This window comes from Macaca fascicularis, chromosome 3 (genome assembly GCF_037993035.2).
Source record: "Macaca fascicularis isolate 582-1 chromosome 3, T2T-MFA8v1.1".
Lineage (NCBI taxonomy): Eukaryota > Metazoa > Chordata > Mammalia > Primates > Cercopithecidae > Macaca > Macaca fascicularis.
The window spans coordinates 188,942,201-188,966,462 of record NC_088377.1 but is presented as its reverse complement, the minus strand read 5'-3'; the positions used below and the strand labels follow the sequence as shown (position 1 = coordinate 188,966,462).

The window sequence follows — 24,262 nt, the reverse complement described above, 5'->3', positions numbered from 1 at the left end:
ATAATAGGAGTTATGCTTCCTTTTAAGTTCTTTGTAAATGCAGCAAACTATTTCCATGCCTTCTTTCAGTCTAGGACTTTCCTCTCACCGAGATACTTTATTCTTTCACCTCTTCAGAAAAGCAAGAACCACATAATTAAACCCAACAGTCTAGTTTCACAGAGGCAGACATGGCATTCCAAAACATTCAATGAATATATTGTACCACCATAAATAAGTTGTGTTTAGTTAGTTTTAAATACTATAATTTTTTTTTTTTTGTTGTTGTTGTTGTTGTTGTTGTTGAGATGGAGTCTTGCCCCGTCTCCCACCCCAGACTGGAGTGCAGTGGCGTGATCTTGGCTTACTGCAACCTCTGCCTCCTGGGTTCAAGTGATTCTCCTGCCTCAGCCTCCTGGGTAGCTGGGATTGCAGGCATGTGCCACCATGCCCAGCTAATTTTTATTGTATTTTAAGTACAGAGTTTCACAATGTTGCCCCGACTAGTCTCGAACGCCTGACCTCAAGTGATTCAACCGACTCAGCCTCCAAAGTGCTGGGATTACCGGAGTGAGGCGCCATGCCAGGCCTATACATTTATTTTCCTAAAATTATTTTGAAACATGGATGTTTTAAAAAGTCAGAGGCTGCCTTTCCACACTTGTGCCATTACCGACAGGCATGTAGTGAATTTTAACAATGCATTTTTCTTACTTGTACGTATGTTGTTTCAAACAAGAATGCTGCTGAGGCGTATCTTTGTTTAGCCAGTTAGGTCTTCACTGGCAATGAAAATTAATAGAGTACTTAAAAACGAAAAAAACCCCAGCTCATTGTTTAACATTAAACAAGTAGTTTAAAAGATATTTTTCTTTGGAAAACAAATGATAAGCTAGAAAAAAACATAAAAATATGATTAGCATGTGATTTTTTTAAGGGACAATATACATTTCAAATATACAAATAAATTTAAGAAAGATTTGATGCAATTCTTATGAGGAAAAACTGGAGATGTTTATTAAGGAAAGATTAAAGTGTTCTAAAGTATGTCTTTAACCTTTAAGTTGATTCTAGGGAAAGAACACATCTTTCTATAAATGAAGCTTTAATGCCACAGCCAGACATGAAAATATAAGGCTGCATGGATTATATATCTGATGTGGCATGGTGCATCTTAGAGTTCTTTAATAACATGATTGCAAAAAATAAAAATGTTTCAATCATGTACACTGTTGTCTTCTAGGATACAATAATATAAACATTTCTAATAGTTTTAAAAATATGGTTAATTATCCTTATAAATTCATTGAACAGATGTTTAATGAGTATTTTGCAGGCATCAGACACTGTGTCATGTTTTAGTGTACTGGGATAAACAGAATCAAGAGTAGCTCCTGCTCGCCTGAACCTTATGATTGAGTTGCTCACCTAATACACCTTACTTCGTTTCAAACCATCAGTGGCTTAGCTTCCTCATTCCAAAGATACTTTTTCTGGCCACTTAATTTCCTGTTCTACAGACTATACAATCATGATCCTATTTCTTTTTTTTTTTTCCTTATAGTTCTGCCATATGGAAACTAAGAAATGTATAATCATTTGCTTTCCAAGCTAAAGAAAAAAAGCTCTTAGGTAACATTTGACATTAGTTTTAATAGATCTTAATGTTTTGGGAAATGGTCCATTTCTCTCTCAAATTAAAGGCAAGAAATTTACTGAATAACGCCTTTGTGGAGAACAGAAATATGATTGGGAATAACAGAGATATAAATGAGTGATTAAAAATATTCTATTGCTTAAAAAAACTATTTAATTTTACTACTCTAAATAATTTGTTATAAAAAGCTTCAGGCTAGGATGATGGATAATTGAAAACTGGAAAAAGAAATGCACTCCTTTAAATGAATTTTTCAAACTCAATATCCTTAGGTTAAACAGCCATATACAAATTTTCAAGATTTGCTCACGGAAGGAATAAATATTGAATGCCACTTTATTAAGTACAGCTGAGCACACAAACTATAATCAAACTCACAGATAATATGAACTGTTTAATATCAAATATAGGAGTATTACAAAGACTGCTAACTAGCTTTCAATAATTACTTTCCCCCCTTGCACAGATGTAGATCTTTACCTGGATATTTGGTTATCCAATATCCCTTGCAACTCTATGTGGCCACATTAATATGTTTCAGCCAATGAAGTGATACATGTGTAAACGTTGTATGAGACTTCAGGGGAGTGGCCTTAAAGGGTGAGAATCACCCTGTATCTTTTGATTCTATTTTTCTCCTATCTGGAACTTGGATGTAATATCTGGCATTCAAATTGCCATTTGGGATATTTGCTTTGTACTAAATATAAAGCAGAAAGATGGAAAAAGCCTTCCTTCCTGACTCCATGGAACACTATGATAGCCTTGAACAGTCTAATTCTATATTCTCATGTAAGAAAGGAAGAAATATTTATCTTGTCAATTTCAGTCTCCATTACTCAGAGCTGAACCTAATCCAAACTCATACCAGAGTGTGTACTCTACATAAAAAGAGGGTGCTATGTGTGACAAAGCCTAAAAAGCATATGGAATTGCCTGTGGTGGACGCCAGGCCTTGAAGACTGTGGAAAGCTGAGATCTTTGTCATACAGTAGCTAAATATTTGGTTGTATTGTCAACTGCTGTCTTTAGAAGGCAAATTAGGTGCCAACTGAGACTTCCATGTTAAGAGAAATGCTTGGAAAGACTCAAGGGCTCTTGTGCACTGGCTCCTTCTTACTGTGTTTAGCAAAGTCTCCAGGAGAGAAATGAAGTTAGTCTAGAACTCAGCAGCCTAAAGGCTGAGATGAGAGTAAAGCTACTTTGAAGCAGAAGGTGCTTTCTTCTTATGTTGACAGTCTAAAATGATGGAGAATCCCCAGTTCAGAAGCTTGAAAGAAAAAAAAGAAAAAGAAAATAACCCTGTGTCCTAAACTGCATTATGGTGTAAGTTTAAACCATGGCTGCCAAGAGGCAGCTTTAGAAGGAAGTGAGGCTATGACCCTGGAATGTCTTTCATCACCTTCAGGTAGGGGTTGTCTACCAGACTTTGGGGGACAGTACTGTTGCACTGATCAGATTAAGGATATCGTCCACTGAAGGGTTATTCTTTTTCAGGACCTCAAGGTAGTTTGACATTAGCTGAAAGGCAGAGAGAAGAAAAGGAGGGAGGAGTAAGGACTCTTGAAGGCACATTAGAGGGCTCACCTCCACTGGGAATTGGCAGAACACAGAGGTAAGTACGAAAAAGAATAGTCAACAGGCTTTCAACTATGTCAAGAACAGATGTTTAGGTGTGGTTATTTGCACATAGAACTGCCTTAAACAAAATAGATGAGAAGAGTACAACATTTTTGAGAAACTTACATTGCCAAGGACACCATAAGCATGGCCTGCAAAGGTTTGTGCCCTTTCAATGACTACAGCAGTCCTTAATCATTAATTTGTATCAGCAGTAGGTCAGTTATGAAAGCATGCAGCCCACCAGACAGGAAAAATCAGAATACCCTTCTCAGATATGATCACGATATGGCTTCTCATAGGGACCTCTGCGAGAGTGAAACCCTGGATCACAAAAGGCACTGGAAAAATAGTCTTTTTACTATTCCTGCCTAGCAAGATTTTAAAATTGTTATGGGCCAGCAATGATTATGTGTCTGTCATGCTTTTATTTTCAAACGAGGAGTGCATTTCACAGTTAACAGGTTTTTAATTTATATTCTACTATACCACAAGAAATAAAACCTTGACCTGATGAAGAGATCTGTACATCATCCGAGATAGATTTGAGACGGATGCAATAACTTATGAGATTTTGGGAAGGTCTCACTTGAAGGAACATAAAAATGTTCTATGTATGAGAAAAAGGGTTAATATAGATATTTCTGTGTACTAATGTTGGTACATACTGTCAGTTTTCCCTACAATCTGTTTTCATGATCTTTTCAGTAGTAAAATCTCTCCACACCTTTTTTTGAGGGGAGGGGGCGCTGGATTCATGAATGTCTGGGAGAATTTTATTTCCCAGCTTGCTTTGCAACTAGTTGTAGCCACAGGACTAAGCTCTGACTGACAGGATACGTGTAGAAATATCTTCAGCATCTTTCAGGAAGTGCCCTTAAAGACAGGTGCTCCATTACTCTGTTCACTTCTTTCCTCCTGCTGTATGGAATGGGGATGGAAGACATCTTGACCAAGAGTGAGAAACAATGTACTAAAGATGGTAGAAAATCTAGATAGATTAGAACTTGTTAAAATATAGGTTGCATGCTAGATGCAACCCGCCATTTGTTTTTGTAAATGTTTTACTGAAATACAAACATACCCATTTATTTTCGTATTGTCTGTGGCTGTTTCTCTCTACAAAGCAAAGTTGAATGGTTGTGAGAAAGATCACAAGGCCCACAAAGCTTAAAATATTTACTATATGACTCTATATAAAAGAGTTTGCTGATGCTTGAAATAGAATTCATACTTCATGAAACCACAAAATGCCATACCAGCACCTTCATCAAGTTTAAATCGTTACTAAGTTGGATTTCTATAATTATATAGCTGAAGACTATCCTAATAATTTGGATTTTTCCCCTCTATCTTAAAAGTTAATGTTATTATATCTATAATATTTTCAATATAGAAATCCTACATTTAACATTACTCATTTCTGGGTGTCATGGCTCATGCCTGTAATCCCAGCAATTTGGGAGACCGAGGAGGACAAATTACCTGAGCTCAAGAGTTCTAAACAAGCCTGGCCAACATGGTGAAACTCCATCTCTACTAAAATTACAAAAATTAATTGGGTGTGGTGGTGCACGCCTATAGTCCCAGCTACTAGGGAGGCTGAGGTGGGAGGATCACTTGAACCTGGGAGGCAGAGGTTGCAGTGAGCTGAGATCATGCCGCTGCACTCCAGCCTGGGCAACACAGTGAGACCCTTGTCTTTAAAATAAAACAAAACATTACTTATATATAAGTGCAAAGGAAAAGTAAAAGAGACAATATATTTGGTTGATGTTTACCATTATATACTTTGACATATCACAAGAGATTAACTTCCCTAACAACAAAAATGTATATCTAATTAATATTTTTAAAGAATTAAGAAGTATGGTAAAGAATTCTGACATTATTGATGCAATCAGAAGTCTTTTAATATTAAATTTATTGGACACATTGTGTTTATGGACATTCCATGCTGGAAAGTAAAATCCATTCACCAATGACAAAAAAGAATAAACCTCAATAACTTTTGTTATATGAATACATTATTAGCAACTCTAACAAATGTACATTTAAACACAAGTACTATGTTAGAGGTTTACTTTTATCCACTTATATTTTTAAAAATAATCCTGACAAATTTCATCTCCCTTTATCTAGTTTGTTTCCTACCATATGAAACTCTATGTAAAATTAGAAAAAAATTAAAAACACCCTTTTCTAAAGGTAAACATTTACTGTTTTGAAAATTTTTGATATATATATATATTTAATTTTACTTTAAGCTCTGGGATATATGTGCAGAACGTGAAGGTTTGTTACATAGGTATACATGTGCCATGGTGGTTTGCTGTACCAATCAACCCACCATCTAGGTTTTAAGCCCCGCATGCATTAGGTATTTGTCCTAATGCTCTCCCTCCCCTTGTCCCCCAACCTCCTGATAGGTCCCAGTGTGTGATGTTCCCCTCCCTGTGTCCATGTGTTATCACTGTTCAACTCCCACTTATGAGTGAGAACTTGTGGTGTTGGTTTCCTGTTTCTATGTTAGTTTGCTAAGAACGATGGTTTCCAGCTTCATCCATGTCCCCGCAAAGGACATGAACTCATTCTTTTTTATGGCTGCATAGTATAATAGTGAGAGACTTTTTTTTTTTTTTTTTTAAGACAGAGTGTTGCACTGTTATCCAGGCTGGAGTGCAGTGGCGCAGTCTTGGATCACTGTAGTCCAAGGCTCAGGAGACCCTCCTGCCTCAGCCTCCCAAGTAGCTGGGACTTCAGGTGCACATACCCATGCCCAGCTAACTTTTGTAATTTTTGCAAAGATGGGGTTTCACCATGTTGCTCAGGCTGGTTGGGAACTCCTGAGCTCAAGTGATCCTCATACCTCAGCTTCCCAAAGTGCTGGGATTACAGGTGTGAGCCACGACACCCAGCCAACTTTACATTTTTATATGGAAACATATTCAAGTAGTTTTCACTTATTATTTTGAGTACTATAAAAGTGCTTGTCATGTTGGTTTTATACCTACAAATGGCTACTGCAGAAAATTTTAACAAAAAAGGAGAACATTAAAATTATTATTCATTCTTTGAATCAGAGATAGATATTGCTAAAATTCTGTTTTACTTTCTTTTACAGTGAGGGGTAGGTGGGTACAAAACTAGGTAAGTAGAAAGAGAGAAACCATAGAAAGCAGAAAGAGAAGGGAAAACCAGGAAAAGAGAAGCAAAGGGAAAAAAAGACATATATAGCCTTTTTTTTTTTTTTTTTGATGTTTAAGGGACAGTGAGGTAGGCAGACATTAAACAAATAATCTCCCTAATTAATATATCTGTAATCTATTATATAAACTCAAAACTAAAGAACCTGACCTTAGCCAGGGGCTGAGGCAAAGGGAAGGCTTTCCTGAGTAAGTGTTGATTAAAGTGAGATTTAAGAAAGAAGTAGTCATCTTAGGTTGAAGAACATTCCAGAAAGAGGAAATGGAATGTGTAGGGTCCCTGTGACAAGGGCAGCATAACACTCTATTAGCTCAAAGAGGGCCAACATGATGCTGGTGCACAGAAGCAGAAGGCTGGGTGAGGACGAATGATTTGTGTAACACAGAAAGGAACCAGGTGATGCAAAATCCTTGTAGTTCAGGTTATAAATTTGCATTGCTAAACAAATAAATAAGTATTGCAATCACAAGAGAAACAGGAAGTCAGTGAGGGTGGAAAGGGTAGGGGAAATTGGCAAAACAAAGTCAGTGGAAGATAGATTGAAAGAGGACTAACTAGAATGGACTGAAATTGTCAGTGGATAAATCAGGGAACTGTTAAGAAGTCCTGTAGAGAGAATATGGTAGTCTGATTTATCACAGTGGCAGTGAAACAGCTGAGAGGCAGATGGATTATAAAATCATTTATGAGTTGAATAGTTTATGGATAATAAATAAATATTTAAATAGGATTGGGTGAAGGATTGGATTTGTTGCATGGAGATAAAACTAAAGAAAGACTAAAATCATTCTTTATCCTGAATGGAGGGCAATGGCACATTCACTGATATGGAAAATATTAGACAGGTCTAGGAGAATGTTGTTATAAATTTGTACTGTATTAAAATATTTTATCCCCATTGCACTAAGACTATGTCATTAACCTTTTCATGTATCATTTAATATTATTCAAAATCATGACTTTGGGTGGCTACATAATACTCCATTTTACAGACTTGACACAGTATCTTTTTTCATCTTTCTGCTGTTGCTCATTTAGGCATTTTCTAGTTATTGATGACTATGTTGTTGCAATAAACACTCTTGTATATAACTACTATATTCTGTAATCACACAGTGGGATTGGTAACCATTATGTATATTGTTTCAAAAGTATATGAATCAAAATTCATATAACTTTTACTGCATGTACTTAAATCTTAATACATTGATTTTAATAAGTGATTGAGGGCTAACCTTCTTGTATCATCTCTACATAAATAAAATCTTGTTAACACTCCTTTAAATAAACATGCATTATAAACTTCCTTTTACTACTTAATCACTTAGTAATAATTTTGTTTTAATGATTTTTTTAAATGTGGATTTCTAACTTGTCTCTTGATGACACTAACCTCACATCATTACTCAATGTCTTATTTTTCTAATGTTTCCTTTGTCTCTCTTCTAATCCTCATCTACCATTTTATGGAATCTAACATTTTTATTATCAGAATGCAACGAATGTTCCTTTTTTTCCTACATTTTTATACCCAAATCATTGCCTACATTAGTGTTTTTCAAAGTATGGAGAGAGAATGACAAGCATTGAGATCACCCAGGAAACAATTTAGTAATTTCTCAAAATAATAAACATAGACTTACATGACACAGCAATTCCACTCCTAGGTGTATACCCAAGAGAAAGAAAAACGTATGTGCAATCAAAAAGAGGTAAACTAATGTTTACCTCAGCATTATGTATAATAGCCAAAAGGTGGAAAGACCTAAAACTCCATCGCTCGTGAATGAATAAATGTCTCATATATATATACATACATATGTATATATAAATACATATAAATATATACATATATAATTTATGTATATAAAATAATATATAATTTATAAATAATATAAATATTACAATATATAATATAAATATTACAATATATAATATAAATATTATAATATATAAATATTTGACAATAAATAGGGATAAAGTACTGATACATGAATTGAATAAACTACAGTTGAATAAAGGTTGAAAACATTATGTTAAAAAAAAGAAGCCCATCATAAAAGATAATTTTTTATGTAATTCCATTTATATAAAATGTCCAGAATAAGGATGGGTCTGGTGGTTCCAGACTGTAATCCCAACACTTTGGAAGGCCGAGGCGGGCAGATCACAAGGTCAGGAGATCGAGACCATCCTGGCTAACATGGTGAAACCCCGTCTTTACTAAACATACAAAAAATTAGCCGGGCGAGGTGGGGGCGCCTGTAGTCCCAGCTTCTGGAGAGGCTGAGGCAGGAGAATGGCGTGAATCTGGGAGGTGCAGCTTGTGGTGAGCCGAGAGCAAGCCACTGCACTCCACCCTGGGCGACAGAGCGAGACTCCGTCTTTAAAAAAAAAAAAAAAAAAAAAAGTCCAGAATAAACAAATCCATAGAGACAGTAAGTAGTAGATTTGTGGTTGCCTATGATTTGGGGTTTTGTGGAAGAATTCAGAGTGACTTCTAATAGTTTTGGGGTTCTATTTGGGTCATGAAAATGACCGAAAATTAGACTGTGGTGACAATTACAAGACTCCGTGAATATACTGAGTATCACCAAATTATTCACTTTAAATGGTGAATTTTATAGCATATGATTTCTTGGCCAATAAAATAAGAAAAAAAGAAAAATCACCCGTCTGTTTAAAATGCATATTTCTGGGCCCAACCTCAGATCTACTGAATCGCAATTTTACTAAGAAGGCAACCGAAGACTTTTGTTTGTTTGTGTGTTTTGTAAAGTACCCTAGAAGGTTCTTAAGGACATTAAAGTGTGAGAGCCTGGTATAAAACACGCATTATCTTAGCAAACACACAAAATCTCTACCCGCTGGTCTTCAAATCAACTTTTGCACTAGGCTAGCAAATAGTAGAACTACTTCTATTTCTTCTAAGCTTTTACATAGTGGTTATTACCCGTCTGCTTCGTTCAGCCTGATAGCTTGCATTTCCACCCTAAAGCCTAACTGAATTTTTTCCTTCTTTTGATCTTTCAACATTATTTTCTACATATAACATTGACTATGTATTTACTAGGGGCAATTCCCCCTTTACATGTATTTTCTGCCCTTCAAATATTCTTTTCTTTGAAATATTAAACCTAAAATCATGTATACATATTGAATCCCTGAGTCTATCTCTTTGTTCAATAGCCCATAGATAATAGGAAAAGTTCTGAAGGTATTAAAAGATTTTGTTTTATTGCTGATTTTTTGAGGCATGTACCTTCTCCTGGAAGTAATACCATAGAGTCAAATGCTGGTAGAGAACATCTTTATTCGAATTTTATATTTGCACACTGATCTAATAAGGGTCTCTGAAAACAGAGAAGGTCTCTCTTCCCAATTGTGGGGTAGTGAACTTACTAGTTATTACAGATTAAGTTCTACAGAGGAATGATGCCATAGTAACTTTGGCACTAATTGTATTTAACTACAGTGAATGAGATTGAAAGATCTACGTATCCAAGAGGCTTGGGGATTTTTTTGATTGGAAAAGTATTGAAGACAATGTAATTTTAAGGCTAACTTCTGAAGTAGACTGAATTATATGTTACTAGGAATGTCTTTGGCCTAAATTCCCAGACCCTCACTCTCACACATTATACCTAAAAAGACTTCAAATTTCCCCATTAGATATTCAACCATTTTTAGGGTCTTGAAGGCCAAAAACTTTTACAAAATTTCTTATTACTATAAAATTCCCATGAGGAATAGAAAATAATTTTTAATTACTTGAGAAATAGCTGGTTGCTGGGATGGACAAAGGGAACCCAAAGTAGAAAGAGAAATTAAAAATAAAAGGAGGGGTGAGTTCAGCAAAAGTTCTTTTTAATTACTACATGAGTAAACCAAACAAGAAAAACTAGCTTATTTTAAAATCCGACCTTTTTAAAAACTCAACAATGGAAAACAAAAAAGCCACAGAACCAGAAAGAACTTTTTAGTTAAAAGAGAGGCATGTAAATAATAATAAATTTAATAATTAAATTTACATATAAATAATTGATTGCCTAAAGGAGAAACAAAACAGACAAGCAGACAAAATAAGCAATAACAGACCAGCATAGTTATAGGCACGGGATCCCATTCTGTTTGTTTCTATACATATAAGAATATTATTTGAATTTTCAGCAATTAAAAAAAGTAAGTATGCTAAATTCATCTCCTCTACCTACTTGTTCAGTCATAGAGTATTTGATATGCAAATAAACATACTCACTTTGTTGGAAAAACAAAATACCCACAAACTTCTTTCTGGTATGTCAAGAAGTGCCTTAAAATAACTTTCTGTAACCACCTTTATGTATTGCTTTTTTGTGTCATTACCAAATGACTTGTGGCCACTAAGGAAGGGCCCTGGTCACACTTCCCTTCCTGCCTGAGGTCAGAGTTGGCCGCTCTAAATAGGGTCCACAGATGCTTACCAGCTGAGGCCACGCTGCCTGGACTGCCCTCAGTCTGAACACAGCAGGAGTACGAGAGCCAGGCCATTTCTTTCTGACACAGGATTCTAACAGACAGTTTTTGCTAGAGACTGGCCAATACTGCCTCAGCTGTGCAACCATCTGGGGCTCTACCCACGCACTCTTTCTTTCCTTTCACCATTCCTGAATGGCAGAGTCCTCTTTAACCTTTTTTCTTTAGAAGTACTTCCCCAATAAATCTCTTGATTGTCCGATTCTGTCTTGACCTCTGCTTCTTAGAGTACCTGAACCGACACATGGTGAAGATTCTTTTCTTTACCCAACTTTAATCAGGCTCTGAACTTCCTCCTAGGTCCATCTGTTTACTCTCTTGTAAAATCCAGTTTTAGCAAAAGAACCCTGAGAAGTCAGTTTAGCCAAAACTCCCCATCCTCGATAGCTGATCGTTCTCAGTATCTCATCATCCTTGACACCTGACCATGTTCCGCCTGTACCAACCCACAGATGGTGTCTGATCACCCCAGCCTATTTTCAGCAAGAATTCTCATTAGGTGGATTTAGCTAGAAATCCCTGTACCCTTGGATTGTTTCTCTGTAGTAATTTTCTATCTACTGACCCAACCCTGCTTTTTGGCTATAAATTCCCGCTTGTCCTTCCCACACTTGGAGTTGAGCCCATTCTCTTTCCCTTGCTGCAAAATTCCATTGCAGTGGTCCCCGTATCTATTGCAATGGTCCTGAATAAAGCCTTCCTTACTATGCTTTTAACATGTATCTTTGAATTTTTTTTAACACGGATTACTCATGAAAAATGAAGGATACATTTAAGGATTTCTTTTTCCTTTTGTTAAAGCACTGTAAAATCAACTTCATAGGATAAACTGTAGACATATTTATGCTTCCCAAGTAATCACTTTACATCTATCACATATTTGCACCAGATACATAAGGCACTACCGTTAAAAAAATTTGGCCAGTAATTTCTCTACTTAAGAGCATTTTAGATATAGAAGATGTTTGCTAAAAAATTCACATACAAAATAATATTTAATTTACGTATCTTTAGTGTTATCGGTATTATTTTCACAGTCAGATCATGATGTTCTTTTAGGCTAATGATTTTAAAAGAGCAAAATCAGTATCAAGAGAAAAGGAAGGAGAGAGTGTCAATGGTAAATGGCCACAGGGTTAAGCCAATTCTTGAAAGTCAAAGAGTTTTTGTAATTTTATGATATTTTTCTTTGAAAACTTCTTACAATCATTTCTTAAATCTGAATATTTCCAATGTAAGCCAGTTGTAAGAGCCAGAAAAAGGCAAAGGCATGTAGAATATCACAATAATTGTAATGATACTTAGTTTAAAACATAGCTCTAATCAAATTTTACTTGTGGGAGCTATAAAAAAAAGTCTTGGGAACCTTGGGCTACATGATAAATACTTTCCAATCTCCAAGCAGAGATTAGTATGAGGTTAGTATGTTCAATTTCAATCTGTAATTCCTTTTTTTTTTTTTTTTGCTCTTTTCTTTTATGCATATAATTGGTAAACAAATGAAAAAAAGCCTGAAAGTTCTTTGGGAATTAGATTGAAAATTTTTTCTCATTGATATTCTAATAGAAAGTGATGGCTTAAAAATATGTATTTTTTTTATTAAAAATACTACTTCTATGGTACTATGCTTTTAACCTGGGTGATAAAATAATCTGTACATCAGATCCCCATGACACATAATTTACCTATGTAAAAAACCCTTTACATGTACCCCTGAACCAAAAATAAAAATTAAAATATATTTTAAAATGAGGAACATTGCATAAAATAGCAAATATTGATTTGAATATTTTCAAGAACAAGTAGTTGTTTTTGTACAATCAAGTCCTGCTTAAAAAGTTAATTGAGAAAGAGTTTCTAGATTACTCACTACAATTAGGGGAGGACAAACTCCTCTAGAAAAAAAATGGAAAAAAAATCACATATAATAATAATGGACTAGAGTGAAAATATTAAAAATACAAAGAAAAATAGAAAACAAACGGTTAACTAAAACGTTTGGAAGCAGTAAATAAACATAATTTCAAATTATATAATATTAGCCAAGCCAAATTAATCATTAATAATTTACAGAAATCGCTGAGTTTCTAAGTTGTGATTTTCCCATCTCATTCTAAAATTTAATAAATTGTTAGTCATTTGGTTAGAAAAAGTTGGCTTTTGCCATTAATACTAAATTAGCATTTCAAAGAGAGGCATATTACACAAAAGTGAGATAGGGTAACCAAGTACTTTAGTATTAATGAAGGATATTCAAAACTATGTAAATACAGATGATAGCTAATTTTCAGTTTATATTTTAAAGGGTGATAAATAGTTTATTTCCTACCCCCCTCCAACCCCAGCAGTATTGTTGGACCACTGATGGAACAAAGGTCAAAAGGAAAAGATTACAATTAGGTGGCATTTTTAAGCTAGAAGTACATGCATGAGGAGGTTATTTGTGAATCAATATTTTTAAAGGCTGTTTTTATTATAACAGCTTCCTAGCTTTAAGTCAGGGTTCTTTACTTGCTTATTTCTAAATGGCAAGGTCCCCAAATTAGAGACTGTTTGGAATTTTAATTTACCATAGCGGGTTTTAAATCATCTTGACCCTAGATGCAGCAGAAAGAGCATTCAGCCAAGACTTGATCTGAGGAATTTAGGAATTGACTGAGAACCCATCAAAAGAAACTAGAAGACAGGATGCTGGGAATTTTGTTTGGGAGGGAGCTGTCCACGGTTCTGTTAATTTTGGTGGAACTATGACCACATAGACAACAAATTCCTTGGTTTTAGGATGCACAGGTCAAAAGTCATTTTCAGGGAAACACAGTGAAATGGACCTCATATTGTGGAAGGGTAAGGGAGAAAGTGTAAAACAGTGGAAAGGGGAGGCATGAGCCTTTTCGTCAGGAAGACTGATGTCATCCTTGACCCTTTGGCTTTCACACCCCATAGCCCACCTGTCTGCAAGTCCTGCTGGCTCGACCTCCAAATGTGTATGTAGAATTGATCATTACCCACTGGCTCCACTGCTACAATCTAGTCGATCTTCTTTCATCTGGGTTATTGCAAGAGTTTCTACTGTTCTCCCTCATGGAACGACAGCCTTTTATCAAAACAGCAGCCTGAGAGATTATTTTAAAATAAACTAGATTTACTCGGTCCAACCTTCTCAGTCATTGTTAAAGACCCTTCATAATCCAACCTCACTTTTTTTCAGTCACACTGACTCCCTTTCCTAGTCACTCCCTGCACACACCAGCTGGATATCGGGTTACACCGGCTTCTCCCTCTACCAAGAGTGTTCTTCTCTCCCATCTTCTCATGGTGTGTGTGTTCTCATTCCTCTGAGGCATTTGCTCAAATGCTATCTTCTTAATCAAAGGTTTCTCTGGCCATTTAAAGATAATCCTCAACCTCCCCCTCCCAAGAACTTCCTATCCCCTCCCTGATTATTTTTTCCCCAAATACACTCATTTAACCAATGTTATTCATTTACTATCCCACCTAGAATGTAGTCTTCCAAGAGCAAGCATTTTTCCCCTGATTTGTTCATTACCTCAGGATGAACAATAATGCCAGGTTTTCAGAAAAGATTTAATTAATCCAAGCTCTACTACTTGTTAGTTGCTCCATAATCTCTTTGGATATAAATGAATGAAGGTAGGTCTCAGTTCTATAACAGACAGTATGAATGAAAACATCAAAGGATATTCAAAAAGATTTGCAAAAGCAGGCTAGAAAAAGGATAAAAAGATTTACTATTATTTCAGCCAGTGAAGAGAAAATCAAACAATCTAATTACAGTTTGAATTTAAGGACTTATATTTTGAAGGAATTAACCATATCATTTCCTTTTTTCTTTTCTTTCTTTCTTTCTTTCTTTTTTTTTTTTTTTTTTTTGGTGGATGAGGGGGCGGCGTTGCAGAGTTTTGCTCTGTCACCCAGGCTGGAGTGCAGTGGTGTGACCCCGGCTCACTGCAACCTCTGCCTCCCGGGTTCAAGCAATTCTCATGCCTCAGCCTCCCAAGTAACTGGGATTACAGGCACGCGCCACCATGACTGGCTAATTTTTGTATTTTTTTTAGTAGAGATGGGGTTTCATCATGTTGGTGAGGCTGGGACCTGACCTCAGGTGGTCTGCCCGCCTCTGCCTCCCAAAGTGCTGAGATTACAGGCTTGAGCCACCGTGCCTGGCCTGAAGCCATTTCTTATGAGAAGATTTTATACATAAGATAGCCGACTTGTCCAGCATTTATATGTTAAATGTGAGGACATTTCTTACTGCCAGTGAGGGATTTAATGTATATTGATGGGGTGCCACTGGTGTTCTCTTGAACTTTTCATGTTGCTTTAGCATAAACAACTCTCTGGGAACACTTCATAATATTTCTATGGTTTGAAGCTTACGCTTCACTGTTTAGTAGATGCCCATTGTACAAAATTCCAAGATAAGTACAGTATGACAACAAGATGGCTTAATTTATTCTTAAATGCATGTTATTTTGGAAAGGGCACTACATTCTAAGGAAAAATGAGAGCAACTTTAAGATTTTTTTTCTTCTTTTAATTGCACTCTGTGTGTGTGTGGTTGTTTTATTTCCAGTATTATTACAATCTACAAGTAAAGTCTTTAATAATTTCATTTGTTTGGTAGTGGTAGGTTTCCATGGCACTACATATCAAGGTCAAGTTACAAATTCCTTTGTTCCTGAAAATGTTTGGGTCAAACAAAGCAATGAAGGCAGATTCTTTCCCCTTGTCCCTAAGTACAATCCTGCTCTGAGGACTGCGGACCCCAAGTCTTAGCTGAGTGTTCTCTTCTCTCCACATTACATGTGTAAGGACCCAAATGGAAGGATACAACATTTGGTTAGTTCCACATAGAATGTACTTTCATACCAATGATACATTTTCTTATCATTTACTTTTTTGTTTTACACAAAGCTTTCTAATACTTATCAGAGATAAGTTCTCACTCTCTCTCATGCGTATGGACAAGAAATTCCCTTGGACATTTTTAAAATTGATTCCTTCTAATTCTATGGTCCTACTCAGAGGTTACAAAATCACATTCAGAAATTTGACCATCAAATTCATATGACCAGTAAATTTGTATCCACTATGCACAATACTTTAAATGTTGTTGTTGTGCTGTTTGTTTGAATGCCTCTACCTTTTAGTTATTCACATTTCCCAAACTGTATGTTTGACTTTTAACTTCATCAGAGCCATCTTTGAGAATGGATAATACAAAATCAGAAGTATGAATCTCCTTGAGGAAGTATGCTAATTTTTAATTAGAGGTAGTTGCAAAATAAATCATTTATACCTTACTATGGGCTAAATTGTATCCTCCAAAGAGATACACTGAAGTCCTAACCGTGAAACCTATGAAAGTGGCCTCATTGGGAAATAGGGTTCTTGCAGATACAATCAGGTTAAGATGAGGTGATAATGATTAGATTGATCCCTAATCCCATGAATGATGTCCTTATCAGAAGAAGGAAATGTGGATGCAGAAACACAAAGGGGAGAAGACCATGTGAAGATGGAGGCAGAGACTGGAGGGAGGTATCTATAAGCCAGGGAATAATGAGTATTACTGGTAACCACCAGAAGCCAGAGGAGTGGAAGGATCCTCCCCTGGGGCCTTCAGAGACCTTAAAATCCTGCTGAACCTCTATTTTAGACTTCTAGCCTCTAGAACGTTGAGAGAATAGAACTATGTTGTTTTAAGTCACCGTGTTTATGATACTTTGATACAGCATCCCTAGAAAATCAATACATACCTCCAAAAAGTCTGTTTAGGATTCACTTTTCACACTCCTGAAATGACACATTGTCTAACTTATATCATTTAATAAAACTTGTCTCATTCCAATTTTTTTTTGGGGGGGGAGAACAATGAAAAAGGGCTAGAAAACACACTTCTAAACAATAGATTTCCTGTTGGTACAAAAGCAAGGCAGCGGATACTTCACAGGGCCGACAAGCGGATCCTGAATGGGATGCTGCAAGTTCCATATTCTGTGATGGATGATGCTTCTGGAGTTAGGATCCCTTAGTGATCCTGTGCCAGCGATTATTCGCTGAGGAGGCTTTCTGTCACCTAGCACTAGCTCTAGGTGTAGCTGAATCCCACCATTCATCGTCATTGCTTCAGGAAAACATTTTATTCAAGGAGAGCTGGGACCTCACTGAGCTTGCAGAAGAACATTTGTTAACAGTGTTGTGCTTCCTTGGTAATACTTGTTCATTTAATAAATGTGTTTATGCGCATCATAACTTGTCCTGTGACTTCCGTTCCTTTGCCCCCTGGGGGCAAAGCTATAGGAGAGTAGCTAATTCTCATGCATCCCAAACTTTTCAGTGACTGACGATGTTTTACAAAATGAATCTAAAATGTGTGTGTGCAAATTGGCTAAGGTCAATCTATAATTCTGTTTCTCAGATTGTTTATCAGAATCACTTGAAGTTTCGAATTCTTCAATTTGTCATCCTCTTGAATTTCAAAGTTCCAGAGGTGGGGCCTGAGCGTTAGAATGGCAACAAGTTCTTCTCGTGATTCTTACACACTCAGGATTCAGCTAATGACAATATAACAAAACAAGCTTCATGATCATTAGCTAATATGTCCTAAAGGCAGACCACAGACCCAAGAGAAAGTCGATATTCTCCTGACTGCTGGACTCGAAAACGAAAATCTGTAAACTGATAGTAAATAGCACACCATCAAGACCTCATCTCCTATAAACTTTATGCCATGAATGTGTGGTGACAGCTATTTGCTCGCCCCTCTAGATTGAAATCAATAAAAACTGGCCTTGGGCATTCAGGGAGCTCATGTATGGCCAAAAATATTCCAGTCAAGGGATCAGTAGAGATTATCAGTAGCTTTCCCACTGACAACTGGGATCTATTTACTATCAGAGCAATGAAAACTGTTGGCCATAAGCCAATCTTACTGAATTTTTTGTTTGGAGGGTAACCGGTTTGGCTATTGAGTTGTTTTTTTTCTCACGTCAATATGTCCAGTTCATTCACTCATAAGAAAGCTTGTTTGACTTTCATTTACTCATCAAATATTTATTGAGAGTCTTCTTAAAATCATGTTGTCTTAACTTCCAACAAATATTATGGAAGATTAAAGAAGGAGAGCCCTAGTTCATGATTTTTGTCTCTAAGTTGTCACTAATTAGATGGGGAGAAATGCTGTGGTATAGGACTCCAAAAACTTAAATCCAGGTGCTAGCTGCAAATTCAGTGGCAAGTCAGTAAATCTCCTGGGGTCTTCTCTGTTTCCTCTCTAGGCAATTCATAATAAAGTGATGTCTTGCCTATTTTATATAATTTACTAATTCTTTCACAAATATTTATTGTTCATCTACAACATTCCGGGATTTTTTCTAGGACCTTAAGGAATATAGCAGGGTACAAGATAAACAAAGTGGCTGCTCTCATGTCACCTTACTCTAAGAACTAGAACACACACACACACACACACACACACACACAAACAATGATATATAACTATTAATATAAACAAATGATATGTAAATATAAACATTCTCAGAGGCAAATATGTAACATATAGATTTTAAAGCTTAAATAAAAGCCTTTTCTAAGAATGTGATTTATTTTTTACATCTCACATTGCATGATTTAGGACAGGAAAGACAATAATCTAATAAAAGATGTATTGATCTAAACAATGTGCCTAGCACTTTAATAAAATATGTCCTCATAATTAGTTATGAAAAAAATCATTTTCTGACAGGACACATTTTTCCAGTTAGAAAATATGACAGGTCTTTGCTACAACACTTTTTAACACATAGTATAATTTCTCATAAGATAATATTCTTTTTACTAATCTTTTCATTACTTAAGAACCAAGATGTTTGTGACCACATGTCTTCTCCTATAAGGTAGACTGTGGTAGGCACCTTTAAAATGGTACCCAGGAATCAATGGCTCTTTGTAGTCATGCCGTTGTGAAATCCCCTTCCTTTAACTGTGGATGGGATTTAGCAACTCACTTCTCACAAGCTGAAAATAATAGTAGTTATGGGATATCACTGTTAAATTGGATTATTTATAAAAAAAAAAAAAAACTACTTATGGTTTTTATCTGGAGAACTTCCTGACTTACTGGCTTTCCCCTCCCCTCCTCTCTTTCTTTTGTTTTCCCTCTCTCTTTCTCTGCCCAGTCACCCCAGGAGAGGCTACTTGAAGAAGGAAGGTGTTACAGAATCCAAGGCCACAGAGAACTGGGGCATCCTAGCCAGCACTATCAGCCACGTATGTGAGACCTGTTGGAAGCAGACAAGTCTTCAAATGATGCAGCCACAGCCAACAGTTTGAAGTCAACATCGTGAAAGACTCGCTCAGCTAAATTACTCCTGAATTCCTGATCCAGAGAAACTGTGAGATAATAAATGTTTGTTTGAAGACACTAAGGTTTGGATAATTAGTTACATAGCAATAGGTCACCAGCAAATAATCCAAGGACCTGACTTTTGAGGATTATGAGGATGAATTTAAAATCTCCTTTGTTATACTTCAATTATTTAAATTGGGCCAAAAGAATATAGTGACATCACCTTAATATCTTCATCAGAAACAAACAAATATTTTTTTCTTTTTCTTTTTTTTGCTCAATGGAATTAGAGTTTGTTTGTTCTATCCTGAGATCTACTGAGTCAGTTGAGTCAAATATAAATACTTCATAATCAAACTTCATTTTGAAACCTCATTTTTTTTGTAATGGATTAGTAACCAAAAAGCAATGGCATTCTTACCTCCAAAAAAGTACTTCTCGCCAGTTTTAACCTGAAGAGGACTATTAGTTCGAACTGCTGATGCTTCATCTCCATCGATGGTGAGAATAGCAAAATTCTCCTTGGCTAGGAAGCGAACCTCATGCCACTGTCCATCATTCAACCCAGAACCTGGTAAGTACAAGATAAAAGTTGTTTCTTTTCTTAAAATTACCTAGTTGAACACAATTTCTAATATCGACAAATCAGGATTGTACAAATAAAAGTATTTTTCTCTAGGAAAATACAGTGTTGCTTACAATTCAAACTGATGTCTCATGTCTCTTTAACATTGTAAGTGGTTTTATACTCCACCTAACTGAATAAGGCATAATATAACCCAACCAAGTAGACAAGCAGTATTAATACCACTGGGTACTTAGGGAAAGAAATGGGTTGAAAAAAAGTCATTTGGACGACCTTGTCCTCCCAAAGTGCTGGGATTACAGGCGTGAGCCACCGCACCCAGCCGCTGAGCACATTTTATGATTATGTGCTATTTTAACTTAGTGAATTATGAATTATTTTAACTTAGTAATTAATTTTCTGGTTAACTTTGCTAGATCTCATTCTCAGACAAGAAAATGAATGTATGGCTTTTACCTAATGTCTGTCTTTGTTTTTAAAATATTTATTTTTCTGTATAGTTTGTTCTCTCTCAATAAACACATTTGGTGAGTATAGTTTATAGAAATTAAGTACTATATAATAATGTGTATGTGCAGCTATAAGTACTAACTGACCACCAATAGTCATGGAAAATAATAATAGGATTATCTGATCATTTACAAATGAGTTATCTTTATAATAGAGTACATGACATTTAAATAAAACAGCAAAATAAACCAAGAATGCATATCCCCAGCAATGGCACTTCATTGTTGCCTGATACAACAATCTTTGGAAACAAAAATTCTATTGAATTATCCATTAGGTGGACAGTAGCTTAAATCTTTAGTTTGTGTTCATTTTATGAAGAATAATCAGACAATTAAAAAGCAAAAAGGGGAGAGTGTCCAGGAAACATAAGCTTATGGAGAGAGTTTAACACTTAGTAGCAGAGAAAACCAAGAGGGCCAGAATGGACTCTGTGAAGGCCTGTGCTATGACAAGGTGGTGGTTGGGGGGTATTTTGTGCTATTCTTCTTCAGATGGCACAATGTAGAATCCATAGGTAGAAGTTACATGAGGGCGTGCTTCGGTTTCACAAAAGAAAGAGAACTCTAGCAAATAAAGGTATCCAAAAATAGAATGAGAGCAAATCAATGACGCACAGATCAGGGTTCCAAGCTCCTGATAATTTATACCAGGAATCTGAAAAACCAGTTTGTGGCTGAAATCTGGCTTGCTGCCACCTGCTTTTCTATAACCTGTGAGCTAAGAATAGTTTTTACTTTTCTAAATGGTTGAAAAGAAATAAAAAGAAGAATAATGTTTAGTGACATGTGAAAGTTATATACAATTCAAATGTTAGTGTCCATATAAATGTTATTGGAATGTAGCCAAGTACATTTATTTACATACCATGTGCCCTACAGCAAGAGTCAGCTGCACTGGAAACTATACAGTTCATAAAGCCTAGGCTATTTACTACATGCGCTCCTTTATAGGAAAATCATACATTACTAGTTGATTTATACTAAGAAATAGAAAAACTGTTTTAAAGAACAACATAAGGGCTGTTGGAGCTTAGAAGATAGTCCCATGTTTGTAGTAGTTACTCATATCATAGTAAGTATTATCACACATAATCACTCAAGTGTGTGTTTTTTTTTTTTTTTTTTTTTTTTAGGATTTTCAAATTTTAATTTAGTAATGCTTACTGAGCACTTTTTTTTGTTTTGTTTTGTTTTGAGATGGAATTCCACTCTTGTTTCCTAGACTGGAGTGCAATTGTGGGATCTCGGCTCACTGCAACCCCTGGCTCCTGGGTTCAAGTGATTCTCTTGCCTCAGCCTCCCAAGGAGCTGGGATTACAGGCGTGTACCACCACACCTGGCTAGTTATGTATTTTTAGTAGAGACATGGTTTCACCATGTTAGTCAAGCTCGTCCTGAACTCCTGACCTTTAGATCCACCTGCCTCGGCCTCCCAAACTGCAGGGATTACAGGCATGAGCCACCGCGCCTGGCTACTGAGCATGTTTTGTTTCAATCAAGAATATAAAATCTCTGCTCTAAAGTAATTAATGCAAAAGACTTTCCAAATTATAAAATTTAGCATACAAGTGAATACAACAGCACAAATAGTATAATAGTATGCCTACTATAAATAACGTAATAAGGCAAACGGCTACATGAGCCCACTATCATCTTTGGTCTACCATATGATCCAGCAGTCCGACTACTGAGTATATACCCAAAAGGAAGGAAATAAATACACCGAACAGACATCTGCACTCCTGTTTGTTGCAGCACTGTTAACGACAGCTAAGATTTGGAAGCAACCTAAGTGTCCATCAACAGATGAATACAAGAGATGAATTTCAATAGGCCCCAATGGTTCCTCTGATTTCACTTTTTGCACTAACAGTCTAATCTCCCCACAAAGTGGTATTATCTTCATAAATGTATAATTGGGATCACACTATTCCCTACAACACCTTTCTGTTCTTTTTGAACTCACGAAAAGTACTGACTGAAGTCCTTTTGGTGAACTAGGAGGTGTCATGTGAACCATCTGGAATGCCTTGTGTGAATTATCTTCATGGTTTTGCTCCTTCACATCAGGTCTCTGTGTAAATGTCATCTTAACAGAGAGGTGGTCTTTCCTAGCTATTCTATATCACATATCATTTCCCCCTCTCTTCCAACATCTCTTCTTTTCTGAGCTTTATTTTTCTTTATAGTTTCTCTCATTACCAAATTTATTATATGTTCATTTATTAGCATACTTATGAATTTTATGTTTTCTATCACTTGATTATAAGCTCTCTTTTGTCTGTTTTATTCTCTACTAAAAACCCTACAGCTAAAACCATGTCTGGTACATAGTAGGTGTGAATGAATAACTGAATGAATCTGAGGGAGTGATCACGACCAGGAATCTGGCACTCTGGGTTTCATAGATGGCCAAGTAAATGATGAAACATAAAAAAGCAATAAAAATCAAGCTAGAGTTGCTGACTATGGTTCTCAGCTCTAACTGCTAATGTGCAATATGACTAACTCTAAGTGTAAGGATTAAGTTCAGTAGATAAATTTTTTTTTGTTAAGTTTCATTTAATGTCAGTAGGTCTTCCTGGAAATCTCCATTATCCTAAGCCCATTTGTAATTGACCTTGCTCTGTTATGAAGTAATTAAATTAAGTATATCTCTTCATCCCACCCTGGTTGTCACCTGCAGAAAACTCCCATACATTTCAATGGCTTCCAATGATGTAGAAAGAGGAATAGGCCAGACACTAGGTGTGCAAGGAGCATTATTACGACAGCCTCTCAGAGAGACTCCAGTGGGCTCAAACTCAGTTGCCCATAGTAGCAATCTCCTTATTAAAGATCTTTTTTGTGGCTTTCCACCCCGACTTGTCTCACCTCCCCTCTCCCCCCCACTCCCCAATTGCATTTATTGGACCAATGTCAAATAAACCATATGCACCCATATTCATGTATCAGGGTCTACTTTTTGTACTTATAGGTTACTTAATAAGATAGTTCCTCACTGCGAAAAGAAAAAGGCATGATTTAAGTCCAAGTTCTGTTTCTGACAAGAATACCTTCAGTCATTGAATCCCAGAGTTTTATTTTTCCTGTCCGTACAAAAATTGAGAAAACAATAATCATGTTACTTCTTATCTTTCAAATATTCTGAAGAACACAAAATAAAATATCTTGTACTATAAAATGACACTATGCATGCAAAGGGTTATTTCTGAAGTTAGCTGTCAGCCAAGCAGCAGTGTTTACTGAAATAGTTCCATCTAAAGCGGGTCCCTTTGGGTATTTCCATGGAAGTGATGCATCGAAGACCATCTCTTCACCATGGCATTTACTTCTAAAGTACAAAGTAGGATTTATTGTTGCTTAACCATAGGACGACATGGTTTTGATTTTGATTTTTGCCTTTTATAATTTGACAAACCCTTCTATAAATACAGTTTTAGGACATGGAACTCACAGATATCAACATGATATTTATTCAGTCCCCAAATCCAATCCCAAATAATCACACGTCCAGAGAAAGACCCTTATAAAGTATCTTCGGTTATTCTAAATGGAAGAACAAGAAAGCCTTTCAGAAAATTCCTATGAAAATATCTCCGTCGCAAAATTAATTTGGAAATGGAGCATCCTCTTTTTAATTTTTCATGGCAAAAGGTCTATTATTCTAATCAGATTAAAATTAAAAGGTTATTTTATTTTCTTCCAGGAACTTAATTACTAGAGAAATTAGAACCCAGATTAAAGGATCCTTGCTGATAGCAGCCACTGCTGTATCAAAGCTTAAGCTGTGATTCCTATTCATTTCCAATTAT

At 36.1% G+C, this 24,262-nt stretch overlaps 1 protein-coding gene across 1 annotated transcript in view; it reads right to left on the bottom strand.

The window, feature by feature from the left end:
* The window catches only part of CNTNAP2 (contactin associated protein 2), a 2,262,889-nt gene that overhangs the window by 1,100,559 nt on the left and 1,138,068 nt on the right, over positions 1–24,262 (bottom strand). The window contains exon 9 of the mRNA XM_015447321.4: positions 19,771–19,920. Within this exon, the coding sequence (XP_015302807.3) occupies positions 19,771–19,920 (150 nt within the window). The remainder of the gene's footprint in view (positions 1–19,770; positions 19,921–24,262) is intronic.